The sequence below is a fragment of the Magnolia sinica genome, chromosome 2 (genome assembly GCF_029962835.1).
Source record: "Magnolia sinica isolate HGM2019 chromosome 2, MsV1, whole genome shotgun sequence".
NCBI lineage: Eukaryota > Viridiplantae > Streptophyta > Magnoliopsida > Magnoliales > Magnoliaceae > Magnolia > Magnolia sinica.
The window spans coordinates 12197373-12212152 of record NC_080574.1 but is presented as its reverse complement, the minus strand read 5'-3'; the positions used below and the strand labels follow the sequence as shown (position 1 = coordinate 12212152).

The window sequence follows — 14780 nt, the reverse complement described above, 5'->3', positions numbered from 1 at the left end:
GATCTTGACCGTCAATTTCAACGCCGTGGTCGACGTGGATAGGAGCATCAGTTTTGTGTGATATTCAACTGCCGGTTATCCATGCAAAGGACTCGCTAGATGGGTGGTCAGGATTTATTATCCCACTTTCCAGATGTTGGCCAACGGATGCCCCTTCCTCACCCTTTTTGAGGCTATAAAGGAAGCGGATTAGGTGTTACCCGGGTAACACGTCAGTGGATGTTACCTGACAGTCGGGCCCAGCTTGATTAATTTTTTGCATATCCACACCGTCCATCCATTTTTTTTCATCTAAATTTACGAGGTGATTCAAAAAATTAAGCAGATCCAAATCTCAAGTGGACTACCCCGCAGAAAGCAGTGAGGAGAATGACGCTCACCATTGAAGCCTTCCTAAGGCCCACCATAACGTTTATTTCTCATTCAAAATGTTCATAAGGTAACTCAGACCTGTATGAAGGGAAAATAAAAATATTATCCTGAACTAAAACTTTTGTGGCCCACAAAAAGTTTTAATGGTTAATCACCACTCTTTCCAGTAGTGTGGTCCACCTGAGATTTTTATATGCTTAATTTTTTTCATCAAGTCCTTAAATAATCTGTAAAATAGAATGAATGGCATGGATATACAAAAAATCAATCAAAGTGGGCCCCACACTGTCAGGGTAACACCCACTAATATGTTAGACGGGTAACATCTAATCCACTTCCGGCTATAAAAGGCTCCGGGACTTTGGAACGACTCAATTCATTTCATTTCATGTTTCCGTTTATTTGATACTGTGTACAGTGTACTTGGTCTCAAGTCCGTTCTCGATACAAGTGAATCTAGCGTTCAACAATCAATGGTCCATATTCAAGATCCATCCACGGTGGGGCCATCACATGAACGGTGTGGATCACTGAACTGGGCTGCGAATTTACAAATTCAGGGTAGAGGGCCCCTCATGCCATGGGGGAAAAGAAAATGATCTACACCATTGATAGGAGCTGAGAACATGCACATCACACTCAGGTTTTCAGCTAGCGTAAGTGGGCCCAGAGTTCACTGATCCAGACCATTGATGGAGCCGGTGCTGGTGGGATCTTCCTATGATCAGATATTTGGCGGTGCTATCAATTCAAGGGATGCCCCGATCTCCGTTCACTGATCTATGGCCACCTTGAACAAACTGAAAGCCCGAGTACGCTGTTCATATGTACGGCTCCAGATCAGGGAATTGATGCGGTATAGTCGGAAGAACCGGAATGTGGTCAAGTCCTCTCCACAGTACACGTGGCAGGGAGCTGTATCAATTTGGGCCGTCCATCTAGTGAGTTGTATCATGAATGGCTGATGTTTCAAAATCTATCACGAGATGATTCTGTAAATCACATTTCTCCAATTCGTGTGGTGAACGTTTGGCCTGTAACTATTTTCATACGATACCGTCGCTTTGAAGGCCACCCTTTGAGATGGATAAAATAATCAGACACTTGTGTTTTTGGAAACACCGTCCGTTCAAAGCAGGGGCAACAAGATGGACGGATCGGATCGGTCCATTACCCTACCACTAGTATTGTGGACAATTGGCTATCCATTACCCAGTTATACCAGCTCCACGGTATCATCTCCCATCATATAATTCCTCGGTATAAACAGGTGTCGAATGACGCTTGACAAGCAAGAACTTCGAAATTGTGCACGTGGTCCAAATCAGATTGTTTGAACGATCCAAACCATTTTTGACCGTCCAATCAATGTCCACCAATCTGATATTAGATTTTTTTTTTTTTTTTTTTTTTAAGAATGCTTTTTGGTTTGCGATACATCCAAACTGGTAACCATGACTTGGATGGTTTATTTTAACTTCTATTCCACGAATGCAATATCTAAGTGCATGCGTATCACCCACCAAGCTCTGCCAGAGTACGAAAGTAAAACAACCATGTCTGGTTGACGGTAAAATACCGGTAAACAGTGGTAAAAGCACAATGATTGTAAGTACCGGCTGCTTGGAACAGAGGCGGCGGGTACCGCCAGAAAACGACAACTAATATACACAGAAAGAGGCCTGAAGACGGCCATTACTTCCAGATGTAGGAGAAGAAGGTAGTGGCAAAACGGGAGTCGGGACAAAACAGGAAGAGAAGAGGTCGAAATTTCTAGGGCAAGATGGTGGGCTCCACGGTTTCAAGTCCGAGAGAGGGAAGGAAAGAGACGGAGGAGGTCAGGATAAGGAGAGAGACGCTTCAGTCTGTGCTCGATCAATGCAAGAGAGCCCTAGAAATGCTCAAGAACGCGGACAGCATCAGCGACGCTGCTTCCGTTGACAGCAACGACAATGGAGACTCGGCGTCGGTGTCATCGTCCGAAACGGCCGAGGTACGGGAACTCTGATAGATCTGGTTCGTGATTATGATGATCTGTTGTTGATTTGGGACGTTTGATCGTTTCTGGGGTTTTATTTTTCAAAATCGCAATCTGTATCTTTTTTTTTCGTGGGTTTGATTGCACAGCCTTTGATTTCCGTGGAGAGGATTACATGGTTGGGCTGGCCGGCTTCAATCTGAAAATGCCGACCAAAATATAAATAAAGAAGAGAATCCGTTGCAATCCGTTACAATCGTGAACTAGGATCCTTTATGGAAGATATGTCGTCTGTTAAGGAGATAGGGGATTTGGGCGCTTCATGTGTTTGGACTTGTTGATGTATGCTGCCTTTGTATACTTCAATCTTAGTTAATGATGGTTGATTATATATTCATTTGGATGTTCAATCGAATTTCGAACTGCGGTAGTTTAGTTAAATGAAAGAGTTGGTAGACCCGCTCTGTTCATAACAAGGAGCTATTCTCCGAGTTGCAACAACTGTTGTTTCAAGTTTCATGTCCAACTGGAAATGTATGGAGTTGCAGCTAGGGATTGTTTGCATTACGAATTAAAATGGCGCCACCCCGACTTTGGTCAGTCTAATGAATTGAGTGAATTACAGTTCAGTTCAATTGAGCATCCAAGCATACCCTTAGGGCCTGTTTGGATGCCTGTAAGTTCTTTTAGGGCGTGTTTGGCCAGGCGCTGGATGTGGTATTAGATGGGATTAGGAGGGATGGGATTGGCAATATCCTGGGATAGGCATGACGAGCCAAACAGATCCGGTGCACTTGTCCAGGGATATGAGCAATCCCATGGATCTTAAGACAATCCACTGACAAGCCACTGACATCACCATCATTACCTTAACAGTGATCCTATCCCTTGGTTGAATGGATTGGAAGGTAAAATCCCAGGATAAGCGGGCGTGCCAAACAGACCCGGTGAACTTCCGAGGGATATAAGTAATCCCATGGATCATGAGACAATCCACTGACACCATCATCATTACCTTAAAATTGATCCCATCCCACCAAATCCCATGGGATCGGTCCGGCCAAACATGCCCTTAAGATGCAAGTGACTTACCTGTAAGTGACTTACAGGTGAAAGTTACTTACAGGTAATCTGTTTGGATGTAAGTTGTAAGTCACTTACAGGTAAGTTACTTTTTCTGTTTAGATAACCTGTAAGTTACTTAAAGGTAGAAAGCTGTATATTCACATCGAGCATATCTTAGATTGAGGAATCGTTCTAAAATGTTATAATCATATAAAAAAACATGGGATCAAATATGTTATTTTGTTAAGCCCATCAAGATGAATATTTGAGATAATTATTAAGCTAAACCAATCATCAAGTGGGCTATAAAAGTGGGCCCACGAATTCAAAAAATCTATAATATGGAGTAATAACTCAATTCAAGCATTGAGAATAAACTTAAAAACGTTAATAGAAAATCTAATAATTAAATTACTTGCATTCCAACTGTGCAATCTGATGTAATTTCCAAGGGCCAGCGCATCATCAATCCCACTCTATCATCAAAGTTTTTCTCATTCTCTAATGAGGAGTTTGATGCTCAGGATCTAAGAGATTCACCAACACTGATGTAGATCGTTAAATTACTTGCATTCTAACTGTGCAATCTAAGAGATTCACCAACACTGTGAGTACATCACAGGATCACCAACCACAGGCCACAGTGAGACCAACCAGATAAATGATCTACAGGATCACCAACCATAGGCCACAGTCCCTGACAGTTTCATGGGATGCTGCATCACATGGTCCGTTCGGATTAGAGGCCCATGACACGTGTGAAAAAATACGTAGGTGCGTATAAGTGACTGTTTGGATGCCAGCGTGCCTTATAGAGTAAAGTCAAACCACTCCCGTTTTCAAAGGAGAAAAAAAGGGTAAATGAAACCCTACCGTTTTAGGAGGAGAAGAGACGGAAGGCAGTAACTGCAGCGAGAGATTGCAGAGACGGAATGAGATTTGGTGGGTTGGTGCGTTTCTCCCTCTTTCCCTCTTTTTAAAAATCTGACCGTTGAGCCTGTAAGTGACTTACAAGGAAGTGACTTCCCACCCCCATCCCCCTGCAGTTTTTTGGTAGATTTGCCTGTAAGTGACTTACAGGTTGTAAGTTACTTACAGGTTATTTTTCTCCCCCAAACACCACCTGTAAGTGACTTCCCTGTAAGTCACTTCCCACTTACCCAACTTACAGGCATCCAAACAGGCCCTTAGTGTCTGATGAGAAGTAGGGTGACTCTCTTAGAAGTGCCACACTTTATCTTTTTGGTATCAGTCAAGCCCTTTGAGGTAGCTTGACTTCCAGGGTACTTTCCTCTTCAAGGTAACACCCACTAGATTATATGGCAATTTTTTTTCTTTTGAATGATATCTAGATTATATGCCATTTGTTCTCTATATCATCTTGTAGTGTTGTGCTGCTACAGTACTGAATGCTTTTCATCTTTTGTGCGTGAGTTTTGATGGTATATAATAACATGAAACGAGAACGTGCATGTGTGAAATGTTAATGATGTTTCAATTCTCAAACACCCTGCAAAACGCTTGAAACGGTGGCACACTCTTGTTCGTACATGTGCACATACAATCGCTCGCACCAGTGTGGGTTTTTTTTTTTTTTTTTTTTGAAGGTTAATATGGAATATTGTTAAAGCAAGGAAAATGCTACAAGGAGAAGAGAAAAACCAAATAGAATACAGAGCTGGGGATAGGAGAATTATCTCCCATCCACAGTAGAAAGAAAAGCCACGTGAGCTCCTGCTTTTGCTAAAGCGTCAGCTTTGACATTCACCTACACCCAGATCCATAGCTCAACTGGCAGACTGAGTGGATATACCTCGTTTCAACACTTGAGGTCTTGGTATCGATCCCTAGTGGGGGTGGTTAACATGGAGTGTGTGTACTGAGTGTGTACTAACAAGCTAACATTCACCTCCCTGTTAACTCTCAAGAAAACCACTGTGAGGTCTTCTGCCAGATCGGATAATTCCCCTATAGTGTTATCCAACCTCCAAGGGCCAGATATATATCCCACACAGCTTATCACATTAAAGGATTCTCCTTCCACAATGACTGGGGAAGAAACAAATGCCAGAACCACTTCGATCGCTTGAATAACTGCAGCCACTTCAACTACATTAGAGTTGGCGTTACCAAATGACCAGAAATCTCCGCAAGCAAGGTCCCACTACTGACATGGACGACCCTGCCCACACAGGAGGGATCACGCTTCTTGCAAATCAACACTTCAGGTAAACTATGGGACATCATCTGGCTGGAGAACCCTTTGAAGTTGCAATCCATGCATGCCCAATCAATGCCTATAATTTATTAGGGAAGAAGGAGAAGACTCCTTCCCTCTGAATACTCTATTGTTTCTTTCAAGCCACATGACTGCATGAAACATCCCAGACCAAAGCCTTCTTGGCACTACCCAGGTCTCTGCAACCCAACTGTTGAAGAAGTTTGCAACACTGTGGATGGGAATACCTGCCTCACTTTGAATCATAGAACCTGGCCCAGATTTTCCTGGCTACATCGCAATGGATAAAGAGATGATTTATGTTATCTGCCTCTTTGCAGCACATGATGCTCCTGTAAGGCATGGCACACCCCCTTTTATGAAGCTGGTGAACTGTCAGCAGCTTCCCCAAGCAAGGAAGCCATGAGAAAGCTCCAATTTTCATAGGCACACACTCGCACCCTAGTATCTCATGATGTTGCTGCCTCCAATCTAATTTTTTAAGAGGTTGGTAACTGACAATTGATTCAGAAGAAAGGAAAGCAATGTGAAGAAGCAAATGATAAAAATAAAAAATAAAAAAATTAAGCTCTGTTCAAATGTGAGGTTGGTAACTGACAATTGATTCGAAAAAATCCACCTACCAGATTATGGAAGCTTCATCTATATGGAAGATCTGTTCGTTATCCAGAGCCTTCCAGAGCTGGAACTTTTAGAGAGGACAAATCTGGCGTTAAGATGGCGGACTGGGCTGTTTTTTGTGTTAAGTGTTAGTTTGGGTGCCTGTTGGGCAGGCTCTTTTTTCTTTTTTCTTTTTTCTTTCTTCCCCTTGTATTTTTTTCCTGCTTTGCTTCGGCTGCAGGCCTTTAATAAAATTTCCCGTCAATCTTCAAAAAGAAAAAAAAAACACTCAGATGAAGCAGAGGCAGGAGCTTGAGATGAGGGTTGACCAGACTTCTTTTGTCCCATTAATTATTGAAGGAGATATCTATAAGAATAACTGTTAAAGTAGATTCCTAATAACTTTGAAGAGGGCATCATTGAAGGAATAAGAAACTTGGAGTTTTATTTGTAGTTATGTAGGAAATTGTGTCTTTTTGAGGTTTTAGATTTTATCATCTGTGGAGGGAGATAACAAGATTGCTGACTCCCTTGCCAAAGAAGGCAGCTGTCCAAAAGGTTGGAGGGTGATTAGTTGGGTGGGAGCTTCTTCGTTTTTAAGAGCTGTAACTGGGACCCCTGGAATTCTGAGGGAATGCTCTTGTTTGTAAGCGGTGTGATCCTGGGAGAATCCTCTTGTTTGTAAGGGGTGCTATTTGGAAGAATGTTCTTGTTTGTAAGGGGGTGCAATGATTCCCCATCATAAGAAGAAGTCGAAGAAGATCCAAGCCATTTCCTAATGTCCTGAAAAGAAGAAGATCCAAATTATTTCCCACTGCCTTAAGAAGAGGAGATCCAAATTATTTCCCTATTGTCCTCACTGTAAGATCCAAGCCATAAGAAAAAAGCCTTTTGCATCCCTTCTTATGAGACTATCCAAAGCATTTCCCTACTGTCCTCTTTTCAGGCCCTTTAACCTTAATCATGGTTTCCTCACAAGCATCATCTCCAAATTTCTGAGTGCATAGCCAAACAATCTCCATTACTTCCTCTCGAAACCACCTCAATCAGTTCTCCTGACCTTCCCACCTTCCCAAGCATCCATCTCAACACGCTCCTAGCTAACAACAACCCAGCCCCCCCCGCCCCGCTTCTTCCTGTCTCTGTCCCTCAGGATATCACATCTTGTTAACTATACATGTACAATGTGGAAATATAGTTGAGACACATTATACTTCATAATGTACCATCTAAAACAAGGGAAAGTGTAACATGTTGGCATGCATATCCATGAAGTGTTGTGGAAATATAGTTGAGACACATTATACTTCATAATGTACCATCTAAAACAAGGGAAAGTGTAACATGTTGGCATGCCTATCCATGAAGTGTTCCTAGACTGGTTTTTACATTGCATTTCATGATTTCGATGCATCGCTTAGCAGCTAGTAGTAACAGTAGTATATGTTGGAACTTTATCTGTTTAGAGGATTTAAACTTGTCTCATGTTGATTATCAGCTATGTGATCTTCTCAAGTCTAGAGTGGAAGAGCCCAACTTCCTCGAAAAGCTTGGCAGCATCCACATGTCAGTTCCTCACAATATGGCTGGTAGGCATTTTTTATTTTTTTTAAAGGAAAAAGAAAGACTCTTTCCTGTTGATATGGAGCTTCCTGAACGATATGTTACATGTGTATTTAATCTCTTGTGAAGTTGCCTACATGCAGGAGTATATTTATTTTATAGCTGAATTTTAATACTTAAATACATAGATAGATAGATACTTCTGATATTTTGGAGACAGATGAGTGTTACTTGCTGACAATGTATGTTTTCTTGGTAGCAGAAGAAGGTAGCTCTTGGGATGTGATTAGTGAAACTGACTTATGGGAAGGACATTTTGATGGGGAGAATGAGTCAGACCAAGACAGTTATGTTCTTGTCCGACAAGAAGATATCGTGGAAGGAATTGCATGCTTCATGGCTGCATATTTATTATCATTAAATCAAACTAAGGTATGTCAAGGTTCTTCTTCTTGTTTTAGGGCTTTCATTAGATCAACCTTTTTGAATGTGAAAGCAATCGAATACTCAATTATGTAAAATACCATTTGTTCATTACATTTAAGATTGCCATCGGTCGATCGCTACAATATGTCCAATTCCTTTTGCCTTTGGATGTCATTGGTGGGACATCACATGCTGAACTGAATTTGTGAATAGTATGCTATTTTTATGGATAGCCATACATTAGATGCTTCTTTTTTCTTTTTCTTTTTCTTTTTCTTTATTTTTTTTTTAAAAAAGTTAGAAAGCAAGCCAAACATTGACTCCTGCAATGCGACATTGATCTGTATGTATATTAAAGCCACTGTAAATTAATCAGGCATTTATCTTGGAGATAGCCTACACTATTGGGTGGCAGTGCAGCTGTGCAGGTAGCTATTGTCTGCAAGGGCTAGGACTCTTATGACTATATTGAGTGTCCTGTACTGATAGTAGTACTCAAAATACTGACCTGTTGGGTGTCCTGTAGTGATAGTAGTACTCAAACCACTGACTGGTGGGTGGCCCACACCTCGTTGCATATTTGACATCCACTCCAACCATCAGCTGTGTTAGCTCATGTTAGGCCCAGGGCCAAAAAATCGGCCTGTTCCATGATTCAGGTGGGAAAACAGTTGGGAGAGGGACACCCGTCCTTCATTTTGTTCAAGGCCTACCTTGATGTGTATGTGACATCCACTTCGACTATCAGATGTGTGATGCGTCACCTCATGTTAGGCCCAAAGCCCAAAAATCAGGCTCATTCGTCATTCAGATGGGCCACAACAAGGAAAACAGTTAGGAGGGGGACACCCATCCTTGATTTTGTATGGAACCCACCATGCTGTATATGTGACATCCATTCCAACCAACAAATGAGTCACCACATATTAGGCCTAGGTCCCAATAACTGGTCCATCTGCGATTCAGGTGGGCCACACTAAGGGAAACAGTTGGGAGGGTGGGCGTAACCCTATTTGGTGTTCCCCTATGGTGAGGCCCACCTAAATCTCTGATCATCCTATATTTTTGGGTCCTAAGCCTAATATTTGGAGAAGTAACTGATGGTCGAAGCAAATGCCACATACACATCACAGAGTGGCCACACCAACAATGTCCAGAAGTTCTCACGTTAAGTTCCCCTGCGCTGGAGTCCGTAGGGGAGCATTACTCCACGCGTGCGTGCACATAGCAGCAGAGAGGGAGAGAGGCAAAAAAAAAAAAAAAAATCAAAGAAAGAAAAGGGATGGCATTTGCATCGACAAGAAAATGAGACATAAGATGAAAGGAAGAACGTGAGGCAGGTCGCAATTAGATTGTGAGGTCAATCTGATGGGATTCTCAGAAGCTGATCACGCAGATGGGAGGTAAGGGAGAAAATATACATCATTGATGTCGATCAGGTAAAAAGAACCTGCTTGAAGGGAGGAAGAATCCAGAGTTGTCGGGTTCTATCCCTAAGCCTAATCCTCTTCGTGGAAGATTTTGCAGAGGGTCGATCAGAGCTCAACTTTAGATGGGTTTTTGGAAGGTTAGCGATAGTGAGGGAGGTGGTGATTCCTAGCTGGAGTGATACCAGGGAGAGGAAGGGGTTTACTATTGTTCGTCTAGAGAATGTGGATGATATATCCTCCGTGACCAAGTCATTGAATGGGAGACGGTATGCGGGGTTGAAACTCTCGTTTCAGAGGGCCAGGTATGGTCCGGACTCAGTGAACCACCAAATAGCGAGGAAGCAGGGCAGGAAGATTGAGAGGGGCAAAGTGGAAAAGGAAGGGGGAGCAGAGGTCTTAAAAAAGGGGAAGGGAGGGAGGCAGAGGGGTTGGCGTGTGTGGGGTTGTCTATTAAGGATGTGGTGTTGAAGAAATCTCAAGGGAATGAGACGGGGGAGAGAGGGGAGGGGATGTGTCGTGGGAGGTTAGAGAGGAAGCAGGGAATCAGAAAGAGGAGACTCAGGTAAGCTCAGAGAAGGACAGAAGGTTGTGGAGAGAGGAGGAAGGAGGGGCCAATCATGAGGGTCCATCCTCTAGTGGTGGAGGATGCCCGGAGGATGCTTCTTTGGAGCTTGGTGGCGCAAAGGAAGAAAAGGGCATCCATTAAGGAGGTCAAGGAGTAGGAGACATGGAGACATCGAGGGGGTGTTACCTTTTGCTCCCTGGGAGGACAGCCTATGGTTGCACAGAGTAAAGTGAAGCGGCAAATGATTTGAATGTGGGAGCGGGGAAGCATTATTTGAAAATGCCATAAAGCATAAATAGCTAGGAAGTGGGAGTGGGGGTGGGAGTCCAAAGTGGGATTCAAAGTGGGAGTGGCACCTAGTTTGAAAGATCCTGCAACTAAAAGGGTTCATTTGTGCTGGTAAATTTCTAACTGAAAGAGCTGCGTCTTTTCTCCTTCCTTTTTCTTTCTTCTTGTATTCCCTTTTCCTTTTCTGATTAATATAATCACCTGCGTTATCTTTCAAAACAAATTTAGAAAAAAATTCTAACTGAAAAAGACTGCATATGGATGGTGAGAATAACAGGCGAGGAACCACATTTAATGGCCAAAATATCCATTGATCAGGAGTCCAGCATCCTTCAATCAACCCTAATTTATATGATGAGAACAACCAGAGGAAGCCCACCAGGTGTGAATGTCTGGATTAATCATTACAAGGCCCCACCTATCTACTGTTGGATGCTTGTAAAATCCTCAAGTTGTAAACAGTTTACATGTAGAGTGTTTACAAGTTGCAAATAGTTTACACCTTTTGTCCCACTTTCTACCAAAAAAAAAGAAGAAGAAGAAGAAGAAGAAGAAAAGTCTCAGCTTACATGCAAACAGTAGACAACCTAACTTCTTTTTTTTTTCCTTTTTGAATTCCTCTATTTAAATAGGAGTCACACCCTACCCTTCCAATGGCTCTTCAAATTTAAAATACTTACACATATAAGAGGAAAAAAGAACTCTTAAACAAAAGATTGGGCAGAAGAGGAAAAAAGAGCAAAAGATTCGACAAGGAGTTGGGCAATTTTGAGATGTTCAACCAGCTACAAAATCTATTTTGCGTGTATCAGAACTTAATTGGATGAGATTTGATAGGTTTGCACTTGGTTTTGCAGGAATTAACACCCATTCAACTCCAAGAAGGCAAGTTTGATTACATTACCTCAGAAGTTCAATACGTAAATATATGCTCATATGTTCCACAGAGAACTTGAATTGAAAATTTATCAAGTTGGTTGCCATTTTGTTCTTCAGTTCTAGTCGATGATGATGATTCCTGAGTTCAGCAGACAAATCTAGGAAAGTTATAATGCTACAGTTACCTTTCTGTGTCCTTTTCAGCTCTCAGCAAAACATTCTCTGTGAAGAAGAAAAAGGGAAAACTTCGGAAGGCGTGGGATGGAAGCAAAGTTGTTTACAATGTAGCATCTTGGGGTGCCACTGCCATTGGGTAGGTTGCTTCCTACTAGTTCGGCCCAAACATTGATTCAGTAGTCAATGATGATTCCTTTATCTCTAAGATGCTTACTTCCGTCATTGAATTACTAATGCCACCCATTTGAGAGTCTATAATCATTGAATTATCTTGTGTCTTGTACTCTAATGGCTGTATCCTTTGTCTTTCCTGACAACTTGGGGAATGTTTGAATGGTCGCTATTCTCAAGTGTGACAGGATGCGCAGAACATCAAATCTTGGTTGTGATAAGACCTGGGTCCCAGTTCTTATCCCAAGTCCCAACCATGATTTGCAGACAAACAGGAAAACACTAGCTGGCTTAATGCAGGTTAAAATAAAAATACACCAAGGACATCAAGGGCACTTGGGAAAGCCCCATCAACTGTAATTTGGCAGTGCAGACAAACACTGTGAGATTAAGGTGTTATCTGAAACCAATACACATCGCCTGGCACAAACTGGTTTCAACCATAGACAATATAGGTGTGTTGGCCAGATACAGACCCGATGCAGGGCGATGCAGAGCAATCGGAGCAACAGGATCTGTATTGGTAGTGAACTATATGATACACCAAAGCAGATTTTTAATCCTTGAAAAACTGCCTTCTTAGATTTAAAACTGTGTGATGCATTGCCATGTATCTTTTCTTTTCATTTCCTTGGGGGGAGTAATCTACATTTTCATGTATAACAATCAAGGATCTACTTGTTTATGCCATGGATCACATCTTCGTCCCAACTTTGGCGTAGAATTGCATTTTATTATCTCATACAAATCTTTTCCCATGCTCTCTTTTGACAGGATATACCAAAACCCAGCATTGTATAGTGCGGCATCTGTGGCTTTCTGGTCATCTTGCCGTGTTATATCGAAGCTGTTGTGAATTTCATTTGTGCTGTTTCCGGGAAGATCTGCTGCCCGGGAAATCAGTGCTGGAAGAAGATAAATTGGAGGTGTTCTCAAATATGTAAAATTAAGATTTGCAGGGTCTCGTTGTGCAATGGATTGCTTTATCATTCTTCTCCCAAATCGTTGGACCTTGCTTGTGTACATATGCTTTAATTCAGCAGAGAATGCCTCCTCATGCAATTTGAAAATTAAGCTTCTGCATTTGTAACCATCTGATTGTTCTCTTGAACTCGATACATCGGACTGAAATTCTTCAGATTATCAGCTGTGTAAATGAATTTTGGATTTAAATCCTGATTAGCATAGTTTCTTTTTAATAATGTCAAAATGCAAATAGGTTCAGGGAAACATTCCAATCAACGTGTCCGTGACTCAAGCATTAGGCATGCCCGTAGTGGAAAGGTTGGCCAGCCACCTTGATTGATCTGGATTGTTGACCTGTGGATTGCCCGAGAGATTGCGTTGACGCGATTCCTCTATTCTCTAGCCCCACGAGCATCCTCTTTCTTCTTCTGTCTCGTCTTTGTTTCCTTCCTTTCGCATTCTTTACCATTTTCAAAGTCCAGCTTAAAACCGTGAGCACCCTAGCTGCAAAAAACCTAGAGAACGGAAGCTAGCTTTTCAGCCCAGGCCCTGTTTTAGCCCTTCAGTCCTTTCCTTGTTGGCATTTCGGCTAGGGCTAACCAGATTCAAAGCACTTGCGATTATGAAGGCGGCACCAATGTGCCGATCTGGCATGTGTGTGGGGCATCTTTTTGCTGCAGAAGGTTGCCCTACCCTGAAGATTACTATACGCAAATTAGGCATGGTTGGCCCCACAAAAAGCAATAGTTGGTTTGACCCCGCCGAAAAAAAAAAAAAGAAAAAGAAAAAAAGGTTGGTTAGAAAAGTTGCCAATGACACGCATTCAAGGGAGCGGAATCGGTTCAGTCAGGCTGTGACTGTGGGGCCCACCTTGATGTATGTGTTTTATATCCATGCCGTCCATCTGTTTTGCCAAATAGGCATGGGCCCAAAAAAGAAGCAGATCCAAATTTCAGTTGGATTGCACCACAGGAAACAATGGTGATTGACCATTAAAAACTATTTACCGTCCATCCATTTTGCTAACTCATTTTAGGACGCAGATCGTGTCCTACCCCTGCCAAGATGGACTCGTCCTGGCAGGGGCTCTGTGGGGCCCACCATGATGTATGTGTTTTATCCACACCATCCATCCATTTTAACAAATCATTTTAAGGTATGAGCCCAAAAGGAGAGATCCAAATCTTGAGCGGACCACGCTACAAGAAACAGTGGGTATTGTTGAAAGTTTCTTGGGGCACGGATGTTTTCTATCAAGCTGATATTTGTGTTTTCCCTTGATCCAGGTCTGACCTTTTTTTCTGGTTAGCTTGTTATTACACCCCACTGTCAGTTCACACATCATTGTTAGCCACCCCCACTAGCGAATCGATACCAAGACCTCAGTGTTGAAACGAGGTATCTTTCACTCAGTCTACCACTTGAGCTATGGATCACTCCAGGTCTGACCTTATGAACAAGTTGGATGGCAAATAAACATCACAGTGGGCCCTACGAAGGTTTCAATGGCATCATTATCACCACTGCTTTGTGTGGTGTGGCTAACTTGAGCCTTGGATCTGCGAACTATTTGGTTCCATGCGTTAAATTGATCTGTTAAAATGGATGGACAGTGTGGATAAAATACATACATCAAGGTGGGCCCCACAGAGCCCCTGCCAGGACCGAGTCTATCCTGGAAGGGGTAGGACACAATCCACATCCCTCATTCTAAGGCAGGGCACCAAAAATGAAGTAGATCCAAATCTCAGATGGACCAAGCCACAGGAAACAGTGGTGATTAACCATTAAAAAAATATCAAGCTGATATTTTTGTGTTTCCCTTTCATCCAGGTTTGTGTGACCATATTAACAGGTTGGATGGTAAATGTGTTGTACTTGATGTCATAAATCTTGGTTTTGGTATGCTCGACCAATCGAGGGTCCACTCGACTGGTCAAGGCTTGCTCGACTCAAAGTTCAGCGAGCACATGTTTTGGGTGTCCGGGATGCCCGACCAATCGAAGGTTAGGCTCGACCGGTCGGGGTGCCCTTCGACCAATTGAGGACCTGCCTCGACTA

The 14780-nt window shown here is 42.5% G+C and overlaps 1 protein-coding gene across 3 annotated transcripts; it reads left to right on the top strand.

Annotated features, from left to right (window-relative positions):
• The first annotated feature begins 1999 nt into the window (after window positions 1–1999).
• On the top strand, window positions 2000–12896 carry LOC131235072 (uncharacterized). Of its 3 annotated transcripts, none has more exons than XM_058232189.1 (6): window positions 2000–2365; window positions 7753–7843; window positions 8077–8249; window positions 11384–11411; window positions 11610–11718; window positions 12528–12896. In XM_058232189.1, exons 1-6 carry the CDS (start codon window positions 2156–2158, stop codon window positions 12607–12609), a joined length of 693 nt encoding a protein of 230 aa, XP_058088172.1. In that variant the 5' UTR covers window positions 2000–2155; the 3' UTR covers window positions 12610–12896. The 3 variants fall into 3 exon arrangements, with proteins under 3 accessions (XP_058088172.1, XP_058088166.1, XP_058088176.1); XM_058232183.1 differs by having other exon boundaries at window positions 8074–8249; XM_058232193.1 differs by having other exon boundaries at window positions 2003–2365; window positions 8080–8249.
• The last annotated feature ends 1884 nt before the right edge of the window (window positions 12897–14780 follow it).

Bases quoted from the DNA above. Each gene is read 5' to 3' on its own strand.
- LOC131235072 (XM_058232183.1), top strand. From the start codon at position 2,156: ATGGTGGGCTCCACGGTTTCAAGTCCGAGAGAGGGAAGGAAAGAGACG. The intron at 2,366-7,752 runs GTACGGGAACTC...GTTGATTATCAG, and splicing joins CATCGTCCGAAACGGCCGAG to CTATGTGATCTTCTCAAGTC. The intron at 8,250-11,383 runs GTATGTCAAGGT...TTGGTTTTGCAG, and splicing joins TATCATTAAATCAAACTAAG to GAATTAACACCCATTCAACT.